The 26,763-nt window shown below is 46.5% G+C and overlaps 1 protein-coding gene across 2 annotated transcripts; it reads left to right on the top strand.

The window, feature by feature from the left end:
* Window positions 1-2,330: 2,330 nt before the first annotated feature.
* On the top strand, window positions 2,331-15,847 carry HCCS (holocytochrome c synthase). 2 transcript variants are annotated; one of them, XM_066597383.1, is made up of 7 exons: window positions 2,331-2,435; window positions 3,036-3,155; window positions 7,854-7,999; window positions 11,668-11,816; window positions 13,628-13,747; window positions 15,374-15,460; window positions 15,544-15,847. In XM_066597383.1, exons 2-7 carry the CDS (start codon window positions 3,041-3,043, stop codon window positions 15,740-15,742), a joined length of 816 nt encoding a protein of 271 aa, XP_066453480.1. In that variant the 5' UTR covers window positions 2,331-2,435; window positions 3,036-3,040; the 3' UTR covers window positions 15,743-15,847. The 2 variants fall into 2 exon arrangements, with proteins under 2 accessions (XP_066453480.1, XP_066453481.1); XM_066597384.1 differs by having other exon boundaries at window positions 2,363-2,428.
* Window positions 15,848-26,763: the final 10,916 nt, after the last annotated feature.

Below are 26,763 nucleotides of genomic sequence, written 5' to 3'. Positions count from 1 at the left end.
CTTGCTGCAAGTAGGAAAATGTGCCTTGTTCCACATGAAGAACAGACTGTTGGGCGCATCATCCGTAACAGACTCGGTCTGCACATCGTGTAAAAATCAGACGGCGGAACTGGCATAAAAAAATCAATAGCAAAATCCATAATATAATCCATAAGGCCCCCTGTCCACGGGCGTTGTGGTGTCCCCCGGTGGATTTCCGCCACGGGAGCCGCTTCCCGGGAGCAGGAGCCGGTAGATGAATCTCCGCTGTTAGCCTATCTGACAGATAGGCTGACCTCGGAGGATCGCGGCAATTCGCAGCATGCTGCGAATTGCCAGCCGCGAGCGAAGAATCGCAACGATTCCCCGCTCGTGGACAGGGAGATGCGCTTTCCATAGTAACTCTATGGAAAGCTTCAGACGGCATGATTCGCCGGCGATTTACCGCCGGTGGAATCACGTCCGTGGACAGGGGGCCTAAGTGTGATGTGCAGCTGGGTGAAATGGCTACTGCGGCCGACAAATATTTAAACTGCCCGGCTGCCTTCTCAGTCTGTGCAGCCCTGAGTTACCAGGAAGATCCTTAAAGGGGAGGTCTGCGCCCGTTGCAGCTGATAACCTATCCTCAGTAGTTAATGGACATCAGTAAACCGCTTGGGATCCTTGTCGATCAGTTGATTGTCCGGCCTGCTGTCCACTGCAGCGTGGCCGGGTATTGTCATCAGCGGACAAGGGAGGACGTGGAGGCACTGGCTTCACTCCCATTGAAGTCAATGCGGGCGCCACACTGCTACTTCACTTCCTGCCCAGGACAGGATGTCAGGAACAGGAACAGGAAATGGAGTAGCGGTGTGGCGCCCTCATTGACATCAATGGGAGTGACGCCAGTGCCTTCACTACCTCCATTGTCCACTGATGACAATGTCCAACCGGCTGCACTGAACAGCAGGCTGGACGATCAGCCGATGGACGGGGGTCGCCCAGACAACCCCTTTAAGGCTGACTACAGATACAGAAGACACTTTAGTTTTCTTGACTTTTTACACTGCAGGATATAGGATATATACACAACTGCCCGATACCGCAGTCTTACTGGAGAATGGCGCGCTCCATGGCTGTCTGATGCTGCTGGACTGTAGATCTACCCTCCTGAGGGCGGCTTCACACTGCATTTTGCAGTAAAAAAACAATGTTTTGCTGTTTTCTTGCCCAAAACCCCCCCCACCGTTTGGTGCCTTCACACGGCCGAGAAAACCGTGCGAGATTTGTGTGTTGCAAGACGCAAAAATATGACCCCTATTCTTCTTCCTGGGGTGATACAGATGAGCGATGTTTGCCCTTATGGCGCCGCGCTGCGATACTGAGTAGGAAACACATGGCGGCGGGATCCATCTTCCTGCGATATCCCCAATGGCAAACCACCTCGCCAAGAGAACGTGACCATGTGACGTCCCCCGAGGCATCGCTGCGGGCACCAGGGGACGTTACCTGTAGGACCGAAGCAGTCCGGTCTTTACGGGGTTAAGCGTACCAGACGCTACACAGCGGCGTTTCCCACGTGGTGGTTTTATGGCCTTTTTTTTCCTGGCCGCCAAAAATTATTTTTGTGCTGCATTTTTGTCATAAATAGGCCTTTTTATACCCCTTTTCACTGACGTTTTTTTTTACTGTTTTAATATTTTAGTAGAAGGAATGTCTTCAGACAATCCCCCTCCCCCCCCGGTGCCGGACGTTGTCCACGCGTGCCTGAAATCCTCTGTACTGCGGACGCTCGCCGGCGGACATGCGCAGTACAGATTTTCTTTTAAAAACCTCTGCTTTTCCCACGCCGTCGCGTTGGTACGGAATCCGCGACCTTTCCGCAATGGCTGTCCGCTTGTGTGAGCCGACATGAAGATGTTCTGTTCTTGCTAATGGATGCGGAATGCCTTGGATCGTTCGCACAGGCGACGATCGCGCATTCCGCAATCCAAATCCGCCCGTGTGCAGCCGATGTAAGAGGTCCTTGTTGCCCGTAGCAACCAATTGCAGCGCAGCTTTCATTTCCCCTCCACAACTTGAATGCTCAGGGAAGATGACCTGCAATAACCTTTTATATGAAGGAACTGCTGTTTACAAGGGGACAGGATGCAAACTATTTATTTAGCAATGGCGCAGGAGAGCTTTATGTACCAACTGACATGGTGACAGCTGTATGTAATTCACAGCCGCTGACTACTGCCCCCTGCCGCTCTCTAGCGGGGACGCACCCAGCCTTCCCTGCCGCAAGGCATTCTGGGAGTTTTATTTACAGCTCGCCGTTCTCCACAAGCGCGTACTCCTGTTGCCTAGACAACAGCCGCAGCCTGGTTTCTCCGCATGCGCGGTGCTGGCTGATCGTGACGTCATATGTCTGCGACTTCTCCTCGTGTGGAAGGACTGGAGGAGCTTTAAAGGGGACTTCTCTCCGGTGTGGGGTAACAGGAGGGGGCAGGCGGGGGAGGGCAGTGCTGGGAACGGTTGGGAGACCCCAGCCGGGTGTATAGAGGGTGTGTGTGGCGCTGAGTAGTGAGTGTGACCTCTGCAGGTGACCTCACAACTACTAAGGAGCATCCTTCCTGCAAGTAGTAATGGAAGCAGCAGCCACATCAGTCTGACCTGGGGCAACATCAGCATGGCGTTTGTATTTTCTCCTTTCACCCTCCAGTACTGAGCTGATGGGTTTATTGGGTATGTAGATTGGGAGCCCCCATTTTGAGCAGTCCTATGTAAGGGCATTTAAACACAGGGCAACCTGGGGGGTGCAGATGCCCAACAGTTGTCGCAGCGATAACCTTTCCTGTGCTTTTATACCAAGTGAACGGTGGCGGAGCGGCCCGGGGATCCTTCCCACCCGCTGTCATTCACAAGTGGATCTTACAACGTGATGCACATATACAGAAGATAACTCCAAGCTCTCTTCTGCGTAGCGTTAGGAACGTGTCTGTCCTCGCCCAACACGGAGCTATGAGGGAACTCTCAATGTGTGACACTGGGTTGGAAAGGGTTAATCCACGTGTGCATTTTTTCCCCAATAGGTAAAATGGGCACCTCTACCTCCTCCCCATCTACTCCGCACCCGTCACCTGCTGTATCCGTGAGTCCTGACTCCGCGGCATCACCTCCTCCAGGATGTCCAATGCACCAAGAGATGAAAGGTACCTGGTATTTGTCTTGCCCTCCATACTTAAAGGGGTTTTCCAGGGTGAATACTATCTTCGGGATAGGTCGTCAGTAGTTGATTGGCTGGGGTCCGTTGCTTGGGACCCCGACCGATCAGTTGATTGTGCGCCCTCTGATAGCACCGCAATGACACAGGGGCCGGAGCAGAAGTAGTGGAAGTCTCTCCTCCAACCTCTGTGTAGTGGCTGCTCTTGTAACTGCAGGCACGGCTCGTGTTGATTTCAGTGAGAGTCAAATCTGCAGCGCCGGCCACTACACAGAGGTCGGAGGAGGGACTTCCATTGCTTCTGCTCCGACCTCTATTGATGACCTATCCTGACGACAGGTGATCAATAGTATTCTCCCTAGATGACCCCCTTTAATGTTCTGCGCAGGGTTTCTTCCTGGATGTTTTGATTTAGAAGCCAGAAAACAAAACTATTAAGTGTTGCTGGTTTTTGTATAAATAGCACTTAGAGCTCATCCACACGGGCAGTGCGCGTATTTTGGTCTGTGAATATGCAGCCTATTCCCTGCGTATTTCAGGTCTTCTGCTGTTTTTTTTTCTTGTGCTTGTAAATAAGCAGCATAATTATGCGTGCAAAAATTACGCAGCGGCGGCTGTTTTTGTTCTTTGATGTGCAAATTCACATTGACTACTTAGTTTTCCTGCATAGTCACTGCGTATTTGCACTGACCCATTCACCTCTATGGCCTATTTCAGGGCATAATACGCATCAAAATTGGACACATGTTTTATTTTTTCCACATGACCGATTAATTGCATGAAAAATACGCGGATGTGAACGAACACATTAAAATGAATGGATTTTATTCACTGCGTAATATGTGGTGTAAATACACCCGTGTAAACGAACCCTTACTATTATTTGCGCAGTTGTTAGATCTTTTGTCAAAGTTTTCTCACACCCTTTTTTAGGTACTTGCAGATGTGATCGTAATCATAATAATCAGGTTATTCATTGTTCCAAATCACATTACACTCGTTAATGACATTTTAAATTAAATTTAACTTTTGTAAATCAGTGTCCCACCGCTAAACTGTTCTTAACTATTAGGAATTGGGTTACAAGTAGAGATGAGCGAGCATACTCGTCCGAGCTTGATGCTCGTTCGAGTATTGGGGTGCTCGAGATGCTCGTTACTCGAGACGAGCACCACGCGGTACTCGTCTCGATTAAACGAGCACTGACCATTGAATTCAATGGAGCCGGCAATACAGCCGGCTCCATTGAAAGCAATGGGCTGCTGGCGATCGCGGGATGAATTGTCGGGAAGGGCTTAAATATATAAGCCCTTCCCTGCAATTCATCCAGAAATGTGTAAAAATAAAAAAATATATATACTCACCTGGTCCCGGCAGACGGAGTTCAGCGCGGCCGGCGGCAGTCCTCCTGAACTGCTCTGAACAGCTGTGAGTAGTATTCAGCAGCCGGGGATTTAAAATCCCCGCCTGCTGAATGAGCTGCCTCTGATTCGTCACAGCCTGACCAATCAGAGGCAGATCTCACTCACACCCATTCATGAATGGGTGAGTGACTGCTGCCTCTCATTGGCTCAACGCAGGGACCAATCTGATTGGTCCCGCTGAGCCAATGAGAGGCAGCAGTCACTCACCCATTCATAAATTCATGAATGGGTGTATGAGTGGTCACAGCCTGACCAATCAGAGGCAGATCTCAATCAGAGCAGCTCATTCAGCAGGCGGGGATTTTAAATCCCCGGCTGCTGAATACTACTCACAGCTGTTCAGAGCAGTTCAGGAGGACTGCCGCCGGCCGCGCTGAACTCCGTCTGCCGGGACCAGGTGAGTATATATTTCTGTTTTATTTTTACACATTTCTGGATGAATTGCAGGGAAGGGCTTATATATTTAACCCCTTCCCGACAATTCATCCCGCGATCGCCGGCAGCTAGAGATGAGCGAGCGTACTCGGAAAAGCACTACTCGCTCGAGTAATTTGCTTTATCCGAGTATCGCTGTGCTCGTCCCTGAAGATTCGGGTGCCGGCACGGAGCGGGGAGCTGCAGGGGAGAGCGGGGAGGAACCGAGGGGAGATCTTTCTCTCCCTCTCTCTCGCCCGCTCTCCCCTGCTCCCCGCTGCGACTCACCTGTCAGCTGCAGCGGCACCCGAATCTTCAGGGACGAGCACAGCGATACTCGGATAAAGCAAATTACTCGAGCGAGTAGTGCTTTTCCGAGTAGGCTCGCTCATCTCTACCGGCAGCCCATTGAATTCAATGGGCTAACATCGTTCTTCCACAGCTGTTACAGCTGTGGCAGAGGAGAACGATCTTTATGCTGACAGTGCGCGGGGGGGGGGGGGAGGGTCTCACTCTTGCCGGTATTGTGGCTTAATAGTGGGACCTGGGAACTTGAGATGCAGCCCAACATGTAGCCCCTCGCCTGCCCTATCTGTTTCTGTGTCGTTCCCATCACTTTCTTGCATTTCCCAGGTTTTCACAAATGAAAACCTTAGCGAGCATCGGCGATATACAAAAATGCTCGGGTCGCCCATTGACTTCAATGGGGTTCGTTACTAGAAACGAACCCTCGAGCATCACTGAAAGTTCGACTCGAGTAATGAGCACCCGTGCATTTTGGTGCTCGCTCATCTCTAGTTACAAGTCTTTGAGCTCTGCTACATCCTTCTAGAGTTTGTGCTTTAGCAGCTGCCACTTGACATTGTGTGTTGGTGCTCGGCTCTAGGGCTTTTAATATACTGGCAGATGGATTGTAATTAGAGTTGAGCGAACATACTCTGCCAAGCTTGATGCTCGTTCAAGTTATAGCATACTCGATGGTGCTCGTTACTCGAACGAGGATCAAGCCGTGTTCGACCCCCCCCCTCCCCCCCACCCCAGTTTTTGGCTCCTCCCCGCTGTAACTTGCCTGTTTTGGCCCCTCCCCGCCGCGATGTAGCGCGCACGTGTCAACAGCTAGCTGGCTAGAGAGAGAGAGAAAAAAAACCCACACACCCGAACCAAAAAAAAAAAAGCTCGGCACCCGGCGGCCCACATACAAAAATGCTCGAGTCTCCCATTGTGGTCAATGGGGTTCGTTACTCGAGCAGAGCTCTTGAATTTTACGAAAAGTTTGACTCGAGTAATGAGGACCCGAGCATTTGGGTGCTCGCTCATCTCTAATTGCAATACTGACGTATATGTACAGACTGTTTAGCATTACTACATTTTTTTTCCTTCCGTGTACTGCCTATGATGCCCACACTTCAAGGATCTAGTTATAGGGGTTGTCCAGGAATAGTGAAAATCAGCTGCTGTCACTGTGGCAAGTGGAAACCCATCCTAGGACAGGAGAATTCCTGTATGGCATGGGGGAAGGAGGTGGAGCTACGGGTGGGGTGGAGTCTAATTCTACACTATCCAGGGCAGCGTAGCCCCTGATCCTACTCCCTCCAGGCTGCACATTAATTCTCCTGTCATTATACCTTTAAGCCGGCTTCACACGGGCGTATTTGTGCGTGCAATACTTCACATTTCCGTTTTTTTGCGTGCACATTTCGGTCGGACAAAATAAAAATAGAACATTCTCTATTCTGCGTATTTGCGAACCAAAGGTCCCCATAGAAGTCAGTGGGCGTGCGCAAATTCGTTCTCAATATGCAAGTAGATGCATAATTCCGCTGGAAAAAAACTAATTTGAAACTAATTAGCCATTTCAAGTGGCGCGTCTTTTGTTTGCCCCTCGCAAATCAACACACCTTGCGGGTGAAAAAGTGTGAAAATGCACCAATGAGCGTGCAAAAAAACAAAATCACATATGCAGTGCCCAGGTGCAAATACGCATGCGCCTGTGTGAAGCCGGCCTTGGCCTCCTCTTGTGGCCCCGGCCTTTCCCGCTCTGGTCTGCATCATGCCCTAGGATAGGTTTCCATCGGCTGCGGTGACAACGGCCTTTTATGCCTTTCCCAGCATAATGATTAGTATGCTGGCAAAGCTTTGCAAGTCTTGATTAAAAGTTTCCTGTAATTTAGTTTCTACTGCTCCTACAAATTCTGTTAGGTCTAACACTGACGTCTCTTACTGCTGTCAGCCTTATTAGTCCTTAGCTGTGTGCTAACCCACATTTGCTAGAGGACTGTGAGATGGGAATAGGATTGCAGGGACATCTTACCGTTAAGATGCATGCTCTGCATAAGAGACATAAAAGTTTATGTAATCCAGAGCTATTGCAAATGTGCATAAAGTGAAACCTAAAGAATTGGTTAACTTTACTTTTAAAGTGTAACTGTGTTCTTCAGGAAACTCCTGACATGTCAGAAGTTTTGATTTGTTGAAGAGTCCGGGTGCTGATCACCACCGATCGCTAAAATGAATGGGCAGAATCTCTCTGGTGAGCCCTATGCCCAACCGGCTCTTCTGCTGCATGGAGAGTTGGTGTATGGGTTTAATAGAAAGTGTATGAGTAGGTACCCCGCATGCCGATCACAACTCAAGGGGCACAGAACTCGTCCCTTTGTTTCAGCGCTCATGGGGGTTTCAGCAGCTGGAACCTCAAGAGCAAAGCTTGACATGCCAGACATTTTCTGAAAGTCTAGTTGGCCTTTAAGGCTGAATACTATGTTTGTTCATAAGAATCTAATGTATTAATTCTACATTGTATCCATATGTATCCACACTTGATAAGCATTGTAATATACATTTCATTACAGAAACAGGATGTCCAATGCACAAAGACGTTTCACAGAATGCGGAGAGCCAGAGCTGCTCGGGTCCAACTCATCAAGAGCGAGCCTATGAATATGTCCAGTGCCCAATGAGGGCGAGCGGTAAAGAGGACATTGACCCCAGCAATATGGTAAGATGAGATTATGTGGAAGGCGGTTTTGAAAGAAAGCGTCTTGTGTCTGCAAAAAAAATTGGGACGCAGTAAAACGTTGGACAGCACATAGATGCTTTTTGCTTTTTCACAGATATGTTGGTTTTGCAGGGCTACTCTTGGTGGTAAACTGGACCAGAATAGTGCATGCTGGGTCCACATCCCCATTCAGCCCATCAGTTGGCTACATGGCACGTAGGTGTGAATCAGTCCGACGAATAAGTCCTTAGTGTTTGTCTTTGAATCTTGAGTCAGTTGATGATACAGAGCAGCATATACACAGTTTCCCTGAAAATAAGCCCTAGTTACAGTTAATAAAAAAAAAAAGAGCCAATGTAAATAGTGTCCAGACAGCTATACATGTTAAAAAGTAAAATCTTTTGGCACAAAAATTAAGATAAGGCCCTGTCTTATTTTCAGAGAAACAAGGGTAGTAGTTCTCTAAGCTCAAGTAAGGGGAAATAGGGGCAGAATAATATGCATTAAATGTCAATTTTCTTCTTCTATACCGACGTTCATTAGTTTTTAACGGCACTAAAAAATCTGATATATTAAAGGGGGATTCAGGCAGCACCTACTGTCTGTGCCAGGATACATGGGTCGGAGCGAAAGAAGCTGCTCCGACCCCACTGTAGTGGCAGTTGCTTGTAATTGCAGGCGCAGTTCCCATTGATTTCAGTGAGAACTACAACGGCCACTATGCGGGTCAGAGCAGCTGCTTCCGCTTCGATCCCCGGTGTATCTCGGCACTAACAGTGGCTGCCTGGAAAACCCCTTTAAGAATACTTGCAGTTTGGAGGCATGAATAGATATTTTAGGAGTACAAGATATTACAGGAGTACAGGGCTTGTCGAAAGTTGCTTCTCTTTAAGACTTGTACTACTCTTGTTTGTTGGATCCTATTCCAAAAACCTCAGATCTGGGACCAACGCCTAACACTATTCCACTGATTACCATTGGACATATAAGCCACTGAATGTGATTCAGGATTTGATATTAGATGACTTTATTCCTTTTAGAGTGGTTTCACACATTTTTTTTGGGAGAGGGGTGGAACAGTTTTTGTGGCTAAAAGCCAGAAATGGAGCCAAAATATCAGATCTAAAGGAAGCACACCTACTACTTCCTGCTAGATCCACATCTGACTGGTTCAAAAAATATTGGCCCATCATTTTTGCAGCAAGCAGTCTGGCTTTAAATGCTGGCAGATCCCACGGTGTTAGTCCCGCTGCGGCTCACTCGCTTTTTGAAGGTTAACCCTTTGCAATCCAATTTTGGATTCAGGGTTTTCTAGGGGACTTTCTCTCTTTGCCATTATTACAATGGCGCCATCTGCTGGCTAGAGCCAGTACTGCGGTATGAGACATGCTGGAGAGGCCCCCAACAACAGAGCGGCCAGTAATATACAGTAAGAATACCCTGCCGGACGTCTTCCAACATCGCAGCTGTACAGCCTTCAATCAGAATGTCTTCAGACGCCAGACAGTGGATTGTAAAGGGTTAAACAACATATAAAAAGAGCTATGGTACATGACAGATTGGTGCGCAGAAGGAACAGTAAGGAGGATGAGCCTCCCTAGTATTAAAGGTCAAAACATAATTATAAGTAGGATAGTAATCTCAGGAGACCAGGGGTCCCATCAGCGATGACCCCTCTGGAGCACTGTTATAGATAAGGAGAGCAAGCTGGTAGTCAAGATGTGACCAGAGACCCCACACCTTGTCAAACTTATCGGGGCATTTATGTGCCTAGTCAACTATGTAACATATAGGAATTCCTAGGAGCTCAGAAAGGAGACCTGTTACCTCTTCCCAAAAGTCTCAAATATCTGGACATCCCCAGATCATTAGCCAGAAGTCAGAGTAATTGCAGGAACAGCTGATAGTTTGCTGAGGATACTCTACCCATTTCCTGTAACCTTGCTGGGGTAAGATGACACTAATGTACAATATAGAGTTGTATCATTTTACAGTTTGTTGCTGGAGATACAAATAAAGGAGATTCTAATAACGCTTAAAGTGTCGTCTGTTAGTGTTGGTATTGGGGTCCTCCATGTTAATAAAGCAGGAGGTGTTGTCTGAGAAATCTTTGCTATCAGAGGGGAGTATAATGCAGATATGAGGCCTTGGTGCCCTGAGAATGCAGAATGCCAATGAAGGGGTCATGTGGTATACAAGGTCTAGAACATGGGAATTATGTTTTTATAGTGCATGTCTAACCTGTAGGAATGGGTACAGGGTAATTCGTATTCGACCTGTAGTTATGTAGAGGCTAAGGTGTTAAGTGTATATAGATCTCTGTCTACCATATCAGTTCTACAGATGAGCATCCTGTACAGGATACATTCCCGGAAGGCCGGGGTTACTCCACAGAGGTGAATCAGCCACAATATCAGTTAGTTTACTAATTGCCTTAGATTGCTTCCGGATTTGTGAAGCTAATTTCTTTATAGAAAGCATTTTATTGGATAGGATGGAGGGTGACGCCTGCAGAGGCTAAAGATGAGGAATGTTTAGGAAATGTGCCAAGTGTAACTCCGAATTGGGAAGGGGATAATTTCCTATCGAGCATCTCGGGGGAACAAGTTGGCAAGCAGCATAGTACATGAACAGATCAGGAAGAGCAGCCCTAATGTCTTGTCTCGGTCTCTGGAGAGTTGAAATCTGCAGTTTTGGGGGCATCTCCAGCAAGAGAGGCATCAACGGGGATTTTGCCCAGTTAATATAAAGTCCTGAAAAACCACCAAATCTGTTTAGGGGGTCCATAGCGTAGGTAAGGGATATTCTAGTGTTTGGTAGGAAAAGCATAAGGTCGTCAGAGTAGGACCAAGACCGGAGTTTGTGCACCCGCCGCATGGAATGACTTCCAAGCGGCTCCAAATCGCCTCTGCTCCACTCTCGAGTAACAGCTGAGGTATAGGGAATGCTGCAGGGTGTGGTCGGTCCTCTGTGATGGCAGTATGGCTGCAGAATGCTGGGGTCACGGAGGAGCTCTGGTTAAGTTCATTTTGTCTTCACGACTTCAGGTCATGCCCCCTCCTGTGTGGCTCACTTATGAGGTGCAGGGCAACATTGCGGGCTGAAATCGTATATGGCAGCATTAATATGTTGTGAACCTGCAAGCCCTGGATGGTGCGAGGAACAAACAGAGAAGTCCTGAATCGTATAAGACCAGATATATCACTGGAGGGTAAGATGACTGGACTCAGGCTCACGGATATTGGCCATGTAATGCGAGCAGAGTCGCTAGAAAAATCTATAATGCTTGGACAGATCAGTGGCAAAAGACCCGGCTGCCAAAGGACATGATGGCTGATGCTGTCAGAGCGGATACTGGCATGGATATCACACAACTGAAAGACGCAGTACAAAACTGAAAAACATTAGTTTGAGTGGTAGTTCATCACTATACTGCACTTGTACAACCTCCTTCATATAAGCGGTTTGTTCATCTGAGGTCTGGTTATAGCTGCCTTTGTACTTTTGTATATCAGTAATTATGGTTGCTGGCTGTGATGTTTTGGTTCAAAAAACCCCCAAAACCCATGTCTTATCCTCTTCATTTTTTTTTTTGCGTGAAACCACCTTAACCCTATTGCATTATAGTATTAGAAGACTATACTTAAATATACATTTTGTTTCTTTAGATGCCTCCTCCGAACCAAACTCCAGCACCAGATCAACCCTTCTCACTGTCATTAACGAGAGAAGAATCTAAGATTCCTCGTTCCAACACTGAGAAAAATTGGGTGTATCCATCAGAGCAAATGTTTTGGAATGCGATGCTTAAGAAGGGGTGAGTAGCTGCAGATCGCTGTGTCTTATGGCTGCACGCATCAGAGATTTCCTGCTAGCTCCAGCGCTTCCTCGGTGTTTTCCATGGGGATGACAGTAGCACAATTGCAAAGATTCCCATGTGATCAGAATTCTTGCGATTGCCGACTCTGGATCTTTTTTCCCTCAAAAGGAAGCACTTAGCTTTTATCATAACTGGTGGGAGATCTTGTGTTAAGGCCCATTTAGACAACGATTATCACTCCAAAGCAGTCGTTGTGAGCATTTACACAGCAATATGAAAGGCAGTTTGAGTGAAACTTTTGAGCGTTCACTTTGCATAAGCTCTTAAGAAGCTAATTAGCTACTTAAGAGCTTATTAGTGTGTAAATGAAGGCTCCCGCTATATACAGAAGACAGCTGCTGTGTTCTCGGCGTGTTCAGTTGGTATTCCCCTGGGAAGTCCCAGCAGGATACCAGCTGAAAGAATGCTATTAGTGCCGCCCGCTAAGAAAAGCCACGTGCAGCACTGATGAGGCTCATCGCTAATTTCAAGCATGCTTGAAATGAACGAATAGCGCACGAACAGTGCACGATGGCCGCGCGTTTAGACAGAACCGTAATCGCTCAAAAGATGGCTTTTGAGTAATATAATCGTTGTGTCTAAATGGGCCTTTACTGTGAAGCCCCCGCTTTTATATCCTACCTTTCCTACCTTTACCCACATAGGTACTAATTCCTCACTGTAAGACCGGTCTCACACAACCGGATTTGAATTGCGGATTCCGCGGGCATTGAAAGGCATGCATTTCAGAATTTTCCTTCACACTTACGGGTACGAACTGCATATTCTGCAAACAAAAGAAAAATCGCAGCATAGTCTATTTCACCGCGGAATCCGTGAAGACTGCCTCCAATGATGTGAATGGAGGTGTGCGACCCGCAGCCCATACGCAATTAACATTGCGTATGGGCTGTGGGTACCCACGTCATTGCCAAGCGATGGCATGAGAAATAGTAAACAACAAAAAGTAACAAACCTGTATTGCCCATCACCACCTGTGCGCCTCAGTGGTCATACGTAATACAGTTAAGTGCCATACGCAGTGTCACCGGCCGGGCTCACAGCTGCGGGCCTCCCACATGCAGAATCCGACCCGCTCGTGTGAGCCCGGCCTAATGCTTGATGATATTATGGCACCATGTTTGCTTATAGATAGTACATCTCAGTAAAGATCCTTTTAAACTGGTAGATTTTGTGCTAACAAGCCCTGATTAATATTTTGCAGGTCAGTGCTCGTTCAGCTCTGTTTATTTGGAGCTATTAGCACCGTTATGTATGTGCCTGAAAGAACGTTGGCACATACAGTTGATTGGGCACATGCAGTTCATTGTTAGAAGCACATCCCTGTCTACAGAGATGGATCTGCTGCTGACCACAAATGGTGCCGCATAAAAGATGCCATCACATGATCAATGAACACTTGTTATTGGGGCACTTGGTGTGCCTTTAGAGCATGCTTTTTGTACAGACAGCCTTGCAGTTCTATTAGGGTCTCCAGGGCTGACTGCACACGGGTCCATCAGTTTCATTTCATGTCGCTGGGAAATTGGTGATCCATTCAAAGAGGGGAAAGTCCTCTTTGGTTTTACTGTGGTCACTTTTGGCCGCAGCAATTAAGGGTTAAACGGCTGGGATCAGTTGTTCAATAGATAGCTGAGCCCCTGCTTCAGGAAGCCACGTGTGCTGTACCGCCGTGCAAGTTGCGCCCAAAAATCTCAAGCACAAACTGCTCGTGTGCATATAGCCTTAACCTGAATTCTGTTGTTAAGGTGGAGATGGAAAGATGATGACCTTAAGCCTGAAGATATGAGCAATATAATCAAGATTCACAATCAGAACAATGAACAGGCCTGGTCTGAAATCCTCAAATGGGAAGCGCTCCATGCAAAGTAAGAATTCTTGTCTAATGTGCATTCCCTTGTACACTTTACTTCTATACTTATTACACAGTGTTGCCTCAAAACCTAAAACTTCTTTTTCACTTTATCTAGTTTGTAATTCCTCAGTAATATGTAACGAAGGGGCATTGTCACGTCCACCCAGGAGGTGGTGGATCCGTAACTCGCAGATCTCACACAAAAACACACGAACTGTGTCAAAACAATAATAAACCAAAACATGGGAACTCTTTTCCTAACCAAATAACCTAAACGCAGGCAATTCGCCCTGACAAGGATGTACCTGAGCCCGTACCTCGGCCCTTAGTTAACCCTACGTGGGATCCGGGAAGAACATAAGAAACACAACCTTAGCTTAGAGATGCAGCAGGCAAATGATAGGTCCAGGACCAAGCAATGACTGAGACCACAATCAAAGCTAAACTAAAGATTCAACAGCAATTCAGTCCAGCATCAGCCAGACTAAATAGCCCTTACAATTACCCACATGTCTGGCTAAGCATGTTTCGCCTAATACCACACCCACCAGAGCCAGAAGTTAGAGAACAACCTGCACCAGGCTATCGGCACGGCAGCAATCCCAGAATTGCCGCAACAGGCAATGGGGTCTTATCAAAGGGCTTATCCAAGGGAATGTGTTACCAGAAAGTGACCTATGGTATAAATCAGTTTTGTTGTGGTAAACCAATGTCCCAGTCTATACTAAATAATAATTCTAAAATCTTGCATTTTTCAAACCAACTGCTAAGTGTAAGAGTAGCCTGAATCTTCCTGAACTGTGGAGAAAACTTTTCAGCAATCATCCCATTATCACAAGCAGGATTACACTGAAAAATGATATATAATTTGTGTAAATTATTATAAAACACAGGATCCCCCATTGAAATAGGTGACCGTTACAACTTATCTACTTCCCCTCCCAGCAAAATAACCTGCACAGGTCTCAGAGTATGCCCATAATACTTTTCCATACAAGTCAATGGGTCCTCTGCTGACCATTGTGTAAATGGCCCATGAGGCTGCTATATAGCAGATTTCTAGAAGCTGTTAAATGCAGCCCACTTAGTCAATTATGGACAAGAGAATATATTGATACAGTCCCCTTTTAAAGAAAAAAAACATACTTCATTCTTCAATCCCTTGATGCTCTGGTGGCGCACCACCAGAACGTGACCATCGCAAGCAATCAGTAGCTATAGCAGCTATTAGGTGTACTACTGGCATCACTGCTAAGCAGTGGAAGTTAAAGTGCCTACTTAGGTCAGTGATTGGCTGCGGTGGTCATGCGCCAAAAAAAAAAAAAAAAAGTACCAACGCATGATCGCCATTGCATTATAGAGGTAAGCGGTATTTAATTTGCCAGGCATGGTGTTGTGAAGGTTGACCGTCGATGACTACTTATGTCATAAGCATTAACGCATTTGGCAATAAAGAGTACATGTGTATAAAAAAAAAAAAAGATAAAAAATCCCAAAATTGCTTCAGTCAAAAAGTAGTCCTATTTTCCCATATTTACTTGGCAAAATCTAATTAGGACAGGTAGCAGAATTGGAGTATGTTGATGCACTACATAAGACTGTGACTTGCCTCCTAATATGTCCTTTCTGCATGTTTCAGAGAATGCCCCTGCGGCCCGAGCCTTGTTCGTTTTGGTGGCAAAGCCCAGGAGTTTTCCCCCAGAGCACGTATCCGATCATGGATGGGGTATGGGATCTTGGAAGCTGTTGATTGATTGATTCCTATTTTAGTTACATGTTTCTAATTCTCTCATCGTTCGTTCTTCACAGCTATGAACTTCCCTTTGACCGTCACGATTGGGTTGTAAATCGCTGCGGACAAGAAGTCCGGTATATCATTGATTATTACGACGGAGGAGAAGTAGATAAAAACTATCAGTTCTCAATCTTGGATGTACGCCCTGCTTTTGACTCCATGACAGCAGTCTGGGACAGAATGAAAGTCGCCTGGTGGCGCTGGACCTCCTAATTTATTTACGGATGTGCTTATCTAAAGACTGTACTAATTGCCTTGATTGCGGGTTTCCACTGCCAGACTGTCATCTCCATTAAAAGTGCTCAGTATTTAATGTAACGGTGTATAAAGAAAATACTCTTATAACTGCCCGTATAATTATAGACACTGCATTAGGGTAAAACTGGCATCTTGCAGTGTTTGATACTCTGACATACACTCAAGTGGTTCTACCTTTGGCCTATAAAAAAGGCTTTTGGAGGCCCCTTGTGTGTAGTGACCTCTCTTTCCGCTGTGGTAGAGCTTGTTGACCACTAGACGCCTCTACGACGCAATTGCAAAGATTTCACCTAGTTAACAGAGTTTGAGAGAGGATCGTTATTAGAATGTGAGAAGTTGGATGTTTGTATCGACCAGCTGGGCTATTCTGACCAGACTGTTAGGGGGTGTCGGAACTAGTTGATGCGACCGGGCTCAGGACATCCTTGACAGAGGACCAGTAGACAGGGGCGTCTAATCATCCAACAAGCAGCTCCAACTGTTTTTTGTTGTCCGCCATCCAAAGACTGGTGCCACCATCGTTACAGGCCCCTGGTTCTGTCGGAACCATTTAACAGGCGCTTGGCTTAAGAATATTCGGTCTCATGGCGCAGATTACATGTATGGCCTTTGACACCCACCCATTGTTACCTCCGTTTGCAATGGTGTCACAAACTATGAAACTGAATGCTACGGAGTGTAACTGGGTTGCTTTCAGCGTCTAATCCAGGTTTAGTTTGGGCACTGATGACGGCCATGTTCGTGTCTGGAGACCTCGGGGTAAGAGCCTCAATCCTGCCTTTGCTGTGGAGCGGCACATAGCCCCTTCTTGTGTGGTGGTCTGTGGGAGGGGTGGGCATCATATATGACAGTCGGTGACTCCTAGTAGTGGTATGAGGGACAATGACAGCTCAGCCATATGTTCAGGACATCCTGCAGTCACATGTGTTCCTTTCATGGTGGTTTCCAAGACGTATTTTCCAGTACGATAATGCTCGGCCGCACACACTAGGGGGTCACAGGAATGTCCCCATAACATTGCCACACTTCCATGGCCGCCTCGTAGCCAGATTTATCACCAATAGAACTTGTATGGGACCATCTGCAGCACCAACTTCGGTGTTCTACGAGTTTGCATGATCTAGTGCCTCAGTTACAGCAAATGCGGACCAATATGTCGCAGGATACCATATGGAACCTGCATGCCTCCATCCCTGTATCCTATCTTACATCTAAGCTTGAAGAGGCCCAACCGGGTACTAGAGCCTCCATACACGACCGTATCCCATCTTGTATCCAAGCTAGAGGCCGTACAATAGGGTACAAGAGCCTTCATGCCCGCCCTTATCGCATCTTGTATCCAACTTAGAGGTGGTACAACAGGGTACTAGAGCCTCCATGCCCGCCCTTATCGCATCTTGTATCCAAATTAGAGCCTCTATGCCCGCCTGTATCACATCTTGTATCCAAGCTAAAGGCGGTACAACAGGGTACTAGAGCCCCCATGCTCACCTGTATCATATATTGTATCCAAGCTAGAGGCGGTACAGCAGGGTACCAGAGCCTCCATTCCCACCCGTACCACATCTTGTATCCTTTTGCTCTGATATTGTAACCACTTATATCCTTACAATCACATTTATGGGTGGCCTGAGTCTCTTCCTCCTCATTGCATATCCGTGCTGAGGAGGAGTTTTACAAACTGGTGTTCATGCAGCCGCTGCCACTCAGTTCAATGGTCATAGGGCTCATGGAAACGGCCAAGTGCCATTCTAGTGACAAGTGGTGGTCCCAGCAGTCGGACACCCACCCCCTCAGGTATTAGTCAGTTATCACCTCTTTTGTGGATAAGTGATAAAGGAAAAGACCCCAAAGGGAAGGTGGCATCAAATAATTAGAAACTACAGAAAAAACTATAGACCTGCGCTACTTGAAATATCGAATAAATTATGCATGTCTCAATAATCAGTGTTTCCAATAGAGACAAACAAAAACAAAAACACTGTTTTTATTGTAAGCAAATAAAAAAAATAAAAGAAAAGAGGTAGCAACCTCTTCAATTAAATATATAAAAATACTTGCGGGATCCTTATACATGCAACGCGTTTCGGCGCAATATACGCCTTTCTCAAGCATACTAGACATCAACAAACATGGGTATAAATAGGGCTAAACAAATTACGTACCTATTGCGAGCTATCATTCATCAAGTGTGAATGGGTTGCAGTTCTTGGCGCCATTCTGGCCAAGAAAGATGACGTATCAAACATCACCACGCTCGATACGGCGCACCGGATGTGACATCTACGGCCGGTATCAGAGATCGCACAGCCTCCAATGCCACTCCGGACCCCGCCTCCCGGATGTGACATATGCGGCCGGCATCGGAGACCACCCCGCCTCCAATGTCAGTACGGGCCACGTCCCCCGGATGCAACAACCGCGGCCGGCACAGAGAACGTACCGCCTCCAGTGTCAAACCCGGACCACGCCTCCCGGACGCGACACACGCGGCCGGCACCAGAGATCGCACCGCCCCTGGTGTTAATCCGGACCACGCCTCCCTGGGTTCAGAGGTATACCTCTTCAAACGTGGCTCCCTTCCAACTAGAGACACGTGCCGCCATGACGTAGCCCCGCAACCTCCGTAATGAAGTGCAACGCAGCGTTCCCCAGCCCCGGCACGCACCGTGATGACGACTCTCAGAAAATTAACGAGATGGAACGCAACGCTGCGCCTCAAAGGGGCGTGGAGGCGGCCGATCATGTGATTTTTAATAGCACTATGTGTTTAATGTATACATGACTATTTGTGTAAAACTACAACGTTTTTTTGAATAATTTACTCCATACGATCGATCATGGAGTTTATAATGGCACTATGTGCTGAGTATATACGGGACTGTTGAATAAAATTACACCGTTTTAAAATAATTACTTCATGCGTTTCTTAACTCTTTTGTTATGATGATATATCAAATTGATTTGCATGAAACCAGATGCCTGGGCAGCTATAAAGATAATAAACATAAATTATCATCGTCATTTGGTGGGCGAACATTAAACATGAGTTGTTCATAAATGACATTCTAAAAGTAACCATTACTATATACATATTATTGGCCATATATAAATAGAGTTTCTTATCAATATACAATAGCTAGCAATAATTCATAATCCAATATAACTAGTGATAATTAATATATCCAGGGATAATCTTCTATATAGTAATAAAAAATATATAATATAACTCTATACAATAAAATATTAAATACATATTCACATAAAAAATCAATAACCGATATCCATAACTTCATAATTCATAATTATTCAAACTCATTAAAAAAACTAACTATTAATACATCTATATAAAAGGCCTAATTATATATTCATATTATGTCAAAATATTTTCTCCAGAGATTCGTTTAAGCCTTTGGGGAACAAAGTATCCAGACGAAAGATCCAGAACATTTCGCGGGTTTTTAGGCGAGCGAAAGAACCAGAAGTTATCATTTCTAATGGAGTAACTCTCAATAGGGATGCATTTTTTTGGTGTCTCTCCATAAAGTGGCGAGAGACACTATGCTTTTGAAAGCCTCTCTTGATATTATATCTATGCTGGTTTATTCTAACTCTCAAAGATTTTGTGGTCCGCCCTATATATTGTAAATCGCACGGGCATTCTAACAAATATATCAAAAAAGAAGAACTGCAATTCAAAAATTGATTGATCCTCATCACCCTATTTTCCCGTTTTAGTACAATGTCTTTTTTGCCTTGTACCAATAGAGGACAACATTTACACCGAGTTTTTAAACATTTAAAGGTGCCTATCAGCCTATTTCGTCTGGATACTTTGTTCCCCAAAGGCTTAAACGAATCTCTGGAGAAAATATTTTGACATAATATGAATATATAATTAGGCCTTTTATATAGATGTATTAATAGTTAGTTTTTTTAATGAGTTTGAATAATTATGAATTATGAAGTTATGGATATCGGTTATTGATTTTTTATGTGAATATGTATTTAATATTTTATTGTATAGAGTTATATTATATATTTTTTATTACTATATAGAAGATTATCCCTGGATATATTAATTATCACTAGTTATATTGGATTATGAATTATTGCTAGCTATTGTATATTGATAAGAAACTCTATTTATATATGGCCAATAATATGTATATAGTAATGGTTACTTTTAGAATGTCATTTATGAACAACTCATGTTTAATGTTCGCCCACCAAATGACGATGATAATTTATGTTTATTATCTTTATAGCTGCCCAGGCATCTGGTTTCATGCAAATCAATTTGATATATCATCATAACAAAAGAGTTAAGAAACGCATGAAGTAATTATTTTAAAACGGTGTAATTTTATTCAACAGTCCCGTATATACTCAGCACATAGTGCCATTATAAACTCCATGATCGATCGTATGGAGTAAATTATTCAAAAAAACGTTGTAGTTTTACACAAATAGTCATGTATACATTAAACACATAGTGCTATTAAAAATCACATGATCGGCCGCCTCCACGCCCCTTTGAGGCGCAGCGTTGCGTTCCATCTCGTTAATTTTCTGAGAGTCGTCATCACGGTGCGTGCCGGGGCTGGGGAACGCTGCGTTGCACTTCATTACGGAGGTTGCGGGGCTACGTCATGGCGGCACGTGTCTCTAGTTGGAAGGGAGCCACGTTTGAAGAGGTATACCTCTGAACCCAGGGAGGCGTGGTCCGGATTAACACCAGGGGCGGTGCGATCTCTGGTGCCGGCCGCGTGTGTCGCGTCCGGGAGGCGTGGTCCGGGTTTGACACTGGAGGCGGTACGTTCTCTGTGCCGGCCGCGGTTGTTGCATCCGGGGGACGTGGCCCGTACTGACAGTGGAGGCGGGGTGGTCTCCGATGCCGGCCGCATATGTCACATCCGGGAGGCGGGGTCCGGAGTGGCATTGGAGGCTGTGCGATCTCTGATACCGGCCGTAGATGTCACATCCGGTGCGCCGTATCGAGCGTGGTGATGTTTGATACGTCATCTTTCTTGGCCAGAATGGCGCCAAGAACTGCAACCCATTCACACTTGATGAATGATAGCTCGCAATAGGTACGTAATTTGTTTAGCCCTATTTATACCCATGTTTGTTGATGTCTAGTATGCTTGAGAAAGGCGTATATTGCGCCGAAACGCGTTGCATGTATAAGGATCCCGCAAGTATTTTTATATATTTAATTGAAGAGGTTGCTACCTCTTTTCTTTTATTTTTTTTATTTGTTTGCTTACAATAAAAACAGTGTTTTTGTTTTTGTTTGTCTCTATTGGAAACACTGATTATTGAGACATGCATAATTTATTCGATATTTCAAGTAGCGCAGGTCTATAGTTTTTTCTGTAGTTTCTTTTTGACTTATCCGACCTCTTAGGAGGAACGGAGTTATACTGTGACCCGCAGCTCTCCAGAAAGTTTTTGGATCGTTCTTCTTATTTAATCTGTTTTTTTGGTACACCCTGGATAAAATAATTCTTACGAGCACACCAGGATGTTAGGTGCAGGCATAACCACCTGAGGGTGATATGCCTTGCACCAGGTGAGTTACCACACGAGCACCATTGTGGTATTATACATAGCTGTTGGCGCTCTCCGTGACCCCTATCAAATAATTAGCTATTTTCCAAATCACATTTTGTGTTAAGCATTAGAGATGAGCGAGTATACTTGCTAAGGCACATTACTCAAACGAGTAGTGCCTTAGCCGAGTATCTCCCCGCTCGTCTCTAAAGATTCGGGGTCCAGCGCGGCTGACAGGTGAGTTGCGGGGGGGGAGAGAGAGATCTCCCCTCCGTTCCTCGCCGCTCCCTGCCGGCCCCTGACTCTTTAAAGACGAGCGGGGAGATACTCGGCTAAGGCACTACTCGCTCGAGTAATGTGCCTTAGCAAGTATACTCACTCATCTCTATTAAACATCTTTTAAAAAAAAAATTTTTTTCTTTAATTTTCCGTCACAGCCTGTATTTTGAAAAAATCCTAAAATCTTGCATTTTTCAACCTGACCACAGAGACTAATAGGGCAGTAAAACCACCACATGGGTAAGACCCCTAAAGAAGTGTCTGGTTCTTTAGCTACAAAACAGCCTGGTCCTTAAAGGGGTGGTCTCGCGAAACCAAGTGGGGGTATACACTTCCGTATGGCCATATTAATGCACTTTGTAATATACATTGTGCATTAATTATGAGCCATACAGAAGTTATTCACTTACCTGCTCCGTTGCTAGCGTCCTCGTCTCCATGGTTCCGTCTAAATTCGCTGGCAGCTTGCTTTTTTAGACGCGCTTGCGCAGTCCGGTCTTCTCCTTTCAGCACGAGCCGCTTCAGTGTGCTCCCCGCTACAGCTCTTCTGCGCATGCGCAGACGAGCTGTCACTGCTCGGGAGCGCGCTGGAGCGGCCATTCTGTACCTTCCTCTGTTAGAGGAAGGTGCAGAAACTGGAGCTGCCGTCCGGAGAAGCCGCCCAGCTGTCCTGCCGTCCAGGTAAGTGATGGGCCGGGGGGGGGCTGTCGTCGCTGTGATGCGCCGGGGGGGGGGGGGGCTGTCGCTGCGATGGGGGGGGGCTGTCGCTAGGCCGGGGGGGGGGCTGTCGCTAGGCCGGGGGGGGGGGCTGTCGCTGCGATGGGGGGGCTGTCGCTAGGCCGGGGGGAACTAGCGCTGGGCCAGGGGGGTAAAAGATGGGTCGGGGGTGATGTTCACTGACAGGTGAAGGCCCCGGAGCCCAGCGCTGGGCTCCGGGGCCTTCACCTGGGCTGAGGGTCTAGCGCTGGGGAGCCGGGAGCGTAGCGCTGGGGAGCCGGGGGCTAGCGCCGGTTACCTGCTGCCTGGCGGTGGGTGACTGGTCGGCGGCTGCGGGGCGTCTGGTCGGCGGCTGCAGGGCGTCCGGTTGCCATGGAGACACAGCTGGCAGCGTCTCGGGAGCGCGCACGTCGGGCTGCAGCGAGCGACGGGGAAAGAGCCGGCGGCCATCTTGGGGAAACTTTTATAAGTTGCTGAAACGCTGGAACGGTAAGTACAAACCAGCTAGGAAAGTCATTTACAGGGGTAATTAGTAATGTATGTTTAATTAGGGGGATTGGGCAAAAAAAAAAAATCACTGCTTCCTCGAGACATCTCCTTTAAGGGGTTAAACTGCCCAACAAGTGAACGAGCCGACGCTAATTTATTTATTTTTTTATACCAACTGAAACATAACGAGAACCGCAAGATTCTCCTTCATCGTTGGCTCATGTTTAAACTGAACAGTTATTCTTCACTTGAATGTTTTTGTGAACTATAACTGTTCTGTCTAAACGCACCAAAATACCAGTTTATGGAGAAAACTTTTCAGCAGTTATAACTCTGACATCACAGACAGGATTACATCTATATGTACAGAAGACTGGATCCTCCATAGGTATAAGTGGTGACCATCTACTCCCCTCCCTGCAGAATGACCTCCGGCACATCACAGAACATGTCTAGAACAGTCTCCCATACAAGTCAATGGGTCCCTCCTGCCCGCTGTGTGAACGGCCCATGAGGCTGCTGTAAAATCTGCACCAAAATATGTGTTACATGTGGATTCTGAAATAGATTCATTCACACCAAAATCTGCTCTATGTAAACGTAGCCTCAGGTCTAATTCGCATGGCGACCTGTCTGGCGCATACATACCGCGCAGTGCGTGGGCTTTTCTTGTTCGTGAAAATGGACATAAATAGGTACTTGTAGCAATATATTTCACACGGACCAATAGGATGTCAGACGCAAAATCTATATCAATAGTACTGTACAAAAATGTATAATATCTCCATCATGCTGCATGCACCGATACCATGCCTGCTCACCCACAATCCCTACCCCATCCCTTCTACATCCCGTTTTCTTCTGATGTGGGGGAAAAAAAGCGTTAAAAAAAATGAAGGCGTTGTTTCGATCTGGTTGGTTTCTATAAGGGCCTGATGACAGATCAAGAGCAAATCTAACATCCATATTATGCGAGCATTCGCCATGGGATTCACGCACCGCAGTTAATCTTGGGCTGCAGCTCTGCCCGCTGTAGGTCACTGGGGTTTGTGAAAATCTCATTCACTTACGTTATACAGTAAATTGCGTTGCGGCTGATCTGCCGGGTGTGAACGTACACTTATAAATGGAGATCTCAAGCAGCGCTGATGGTACAAGTAAAAATAAATAGCACATGTCACCGTGTAGTGTTCAGCACATCGGACAGCTCACGGGAGGGATGTCTCAGTGCTGTCCGTTGCAAGTTGCGCAACTTTTAAATCACTTATGTGCATGAGCTCTAAGGCCACTCTCACACGTCCATTTTTTAACCGCGATTACCACGGCATCTTGAACGCTGCAGTAACCATTGTATAACTCTCCCATTTACTTCAATAGGGCCTCGCAGACATCCGCTCAGAAAGCGCCGCGATTTTTGAGCGCTGTTTGCTCTATTTTACCGCAATTAACGCAACTCATCACAATGATGGGGTGTGTTAAAAACCACTGCGTCCGAAAACGGCAGTAAAATTGCAGTATTTTGCCGCCCTTGTGTGTGAGAGTGGCCTAAAGGCCCTTCTCCACGGGCTGATAATTGTTCGGATTCCTGTGAGAATGTGAACTATTATCGTTCAGTGTAAATGCATGCAGCGAATGAGGGTTTTCGCTTCTCATTCGTTGTTCAGTTTCTGTATGTAGAAAACTGAATGATGACTCGGCTGTGCGAACAGGCAGCATCACTTCTGCCTGTTTACTGTGAATGGAGGCTGGCGGGTCAGAGCTATCCTCGGCCGGTTCCATCTCCACTCACTAGTCATAATTATACTCTATCATGGGGTGACCAGATTTTCCCAGGGTCAAAGTGTGGCAGAGGGGTGTGGTCAGGGGCGGGGCTTATCATAACGTATGATTTTACTTCCGTTGTTATAAAAAGTGCAGGGCCGGTTCAAAAAATACAGGGAGCAAATTCTGCATCATTTCTGCATCCAAAAAACAGTAAAAACACATACCACTGGTGCAGATCTTGACTGGATATCGGCTGCATACTCGCAGCTGATTTCATACTATGTTTCGCTCCCCCTCTCCTCCTCCAAAGGCTTCCCGCTGTCAGCACTCCTCGCTTCCAGGTCCAGCATCACCTGACCAGCTCCGCCGCACCTGACCAGACTGCTGGGAACCAGAAGCGGGGGAGCGCTGACAGCGGGAAGCCTTCAGAGGAGGTGAGGGGGAGCGCCGCGTAGCATGAAATCAGCTGAACCAATGATACAGATTTTGACAGTTTTTTTGGATGCGGAATTTGCTGCAGAAATTTCCGTTGTGGACATTCTGCAACATTTCTGCCATGTGTAAACATCTTGAGGTATCCTGTCACATGCAGAGTGCCCCAGTGGTAATGGTGTCCCCTATATTGGCCCTAGTAGTAATAGTGATCCCCACAGTGGCCCCAGTATTAACAGTGCTCCCCTATACCAGCCCAAGAATAATAGTGACCCCCAGAGTAACCCCATAGTATTAGCGCTCCCCTATACCAGTCCCAGCAACAATTATGACCCCGACAGTAGCTCCAGTAGAAGTAGTGCCCCCTATACCATCCCCAGCAATAATAGTGACCCTTACAATAGCTCCAGTAGAAGTAGCGCCCCCCCCCCTATACCATCCCCAGCAATAATAGTGACCCTTACAATAGCTCCAGTAGAAGTAGCGCCCCCCCCCCCCTATACCAGCCCCAGCAATAATAGCGACTCCCGCACAGTAGCCACAGCATTAATAGTGATACCCACAGTAGCCCCAGTAGTAATAGTTAACCCCCACAGTAGCCCCAGTAGTAATAGTAACCTCCACAGTAGCCCCAATAGTATTATCACTCCCTTATACCAGCCCCAGCAATAATAGTGACCCCCCCCCACAGAAGCCCCATAGTATTAGCGCTCCCCCTAAGACCTATATACTTACCCTGCTCCTGGTCTTTACAGCTCCGCTGCTCCTCTCAGCGCTGCTGTCCGCATCAGTGTGATGCCTTTAGCAGCGCCTCCACCCGTCCCCTCTCCTCTCTTGCGGGACCAAGGAGGAGAGGTGAGGGGAGGAGGGAACGAAGATCCCAGAGGCACACACTGCCGTCGGTGTGTGCATCCGACCCGCAGAGCTGCAGCGTGATAGCCAATCGAGGAGCTGCACCCCCCCCCTCCCAGCTGGTAATCACTATAATGGTGACCTGACGTCTCGAAAGCGGGTAAAATGGCTGTCCCACTGGGATCCTGGAGGAAAGCGGGACACAGCAAAGGCCCCATAGAAGTCTGTGGGAGGCACTCAAATGTGCAATACGCTGCGCAATTCCGTGAAAAATGTTCACACGCATGTATTTTTGCTGTGCATTTCGGTTGTGCAAAAAAAAAAAAACCTGCATGCCCTATGTGCTCCCAAAGTCCCCATGCAAATATGCATGTGCTCCTGTGAAGGGGACCTAAAGGTATTGGAAAGTTTTTTTATGCTTAGCAAGGGGTTACATGCGAAAAAACAGATGCAATCGCATCAAATCAAGTGCAATCTACTTTTCTAATTGCGACCATAGACTTGAAAGGGTAATTTTTGGCTGATAATCACAACAAATAAAATATGCTGCAAATTTTTTTTTTTTTTTTGCTTAGGCTGATTAAAAAAAAAATCCCACGTGCGGATTAAACCGTTTACGGAATAATATTCTTTCCTTCTGTACAATTTGGATCTGAAAATTGGATGGAAAAATAGTTTGTGTGAATATGCCTTTAAATGACTAAATAACAGAGAAGTGAATTAAATAAATGTAATGGTGACGTCACTGGGGGTCCGGCAGCCTGTGAGCCCCCCGCACTGCTTGCTGCTCCTTGTCCTTATAAGCACGCAGTAACATCAAACCTTAGCAGACACTGCCCTCTAGTGGGCCGTGGCGGCGCTGCAGGACTGGTGACGGGCGGCGGAAA

Source organism: Eleutherodactylus coqui, chromosome 3 (assembly GCF_035609145.1).
Source record: "Eleutherodactylus coqui strain aEleCoq1 chromosome 3, aEleCoq1.hap1, whole genome shotgun sequence".
Classification (NCBI taxonomy): domain Eukaryota; kingdom Metazoa; phylum Chordata; class Amphibia; order Anura; family Eleutherodactylidae; genus Eleutherodactylus; species Eleutherodactylus coqui.
This window is presented reverse-complemented; position numbering and strand designations above follow the sequence as displayed.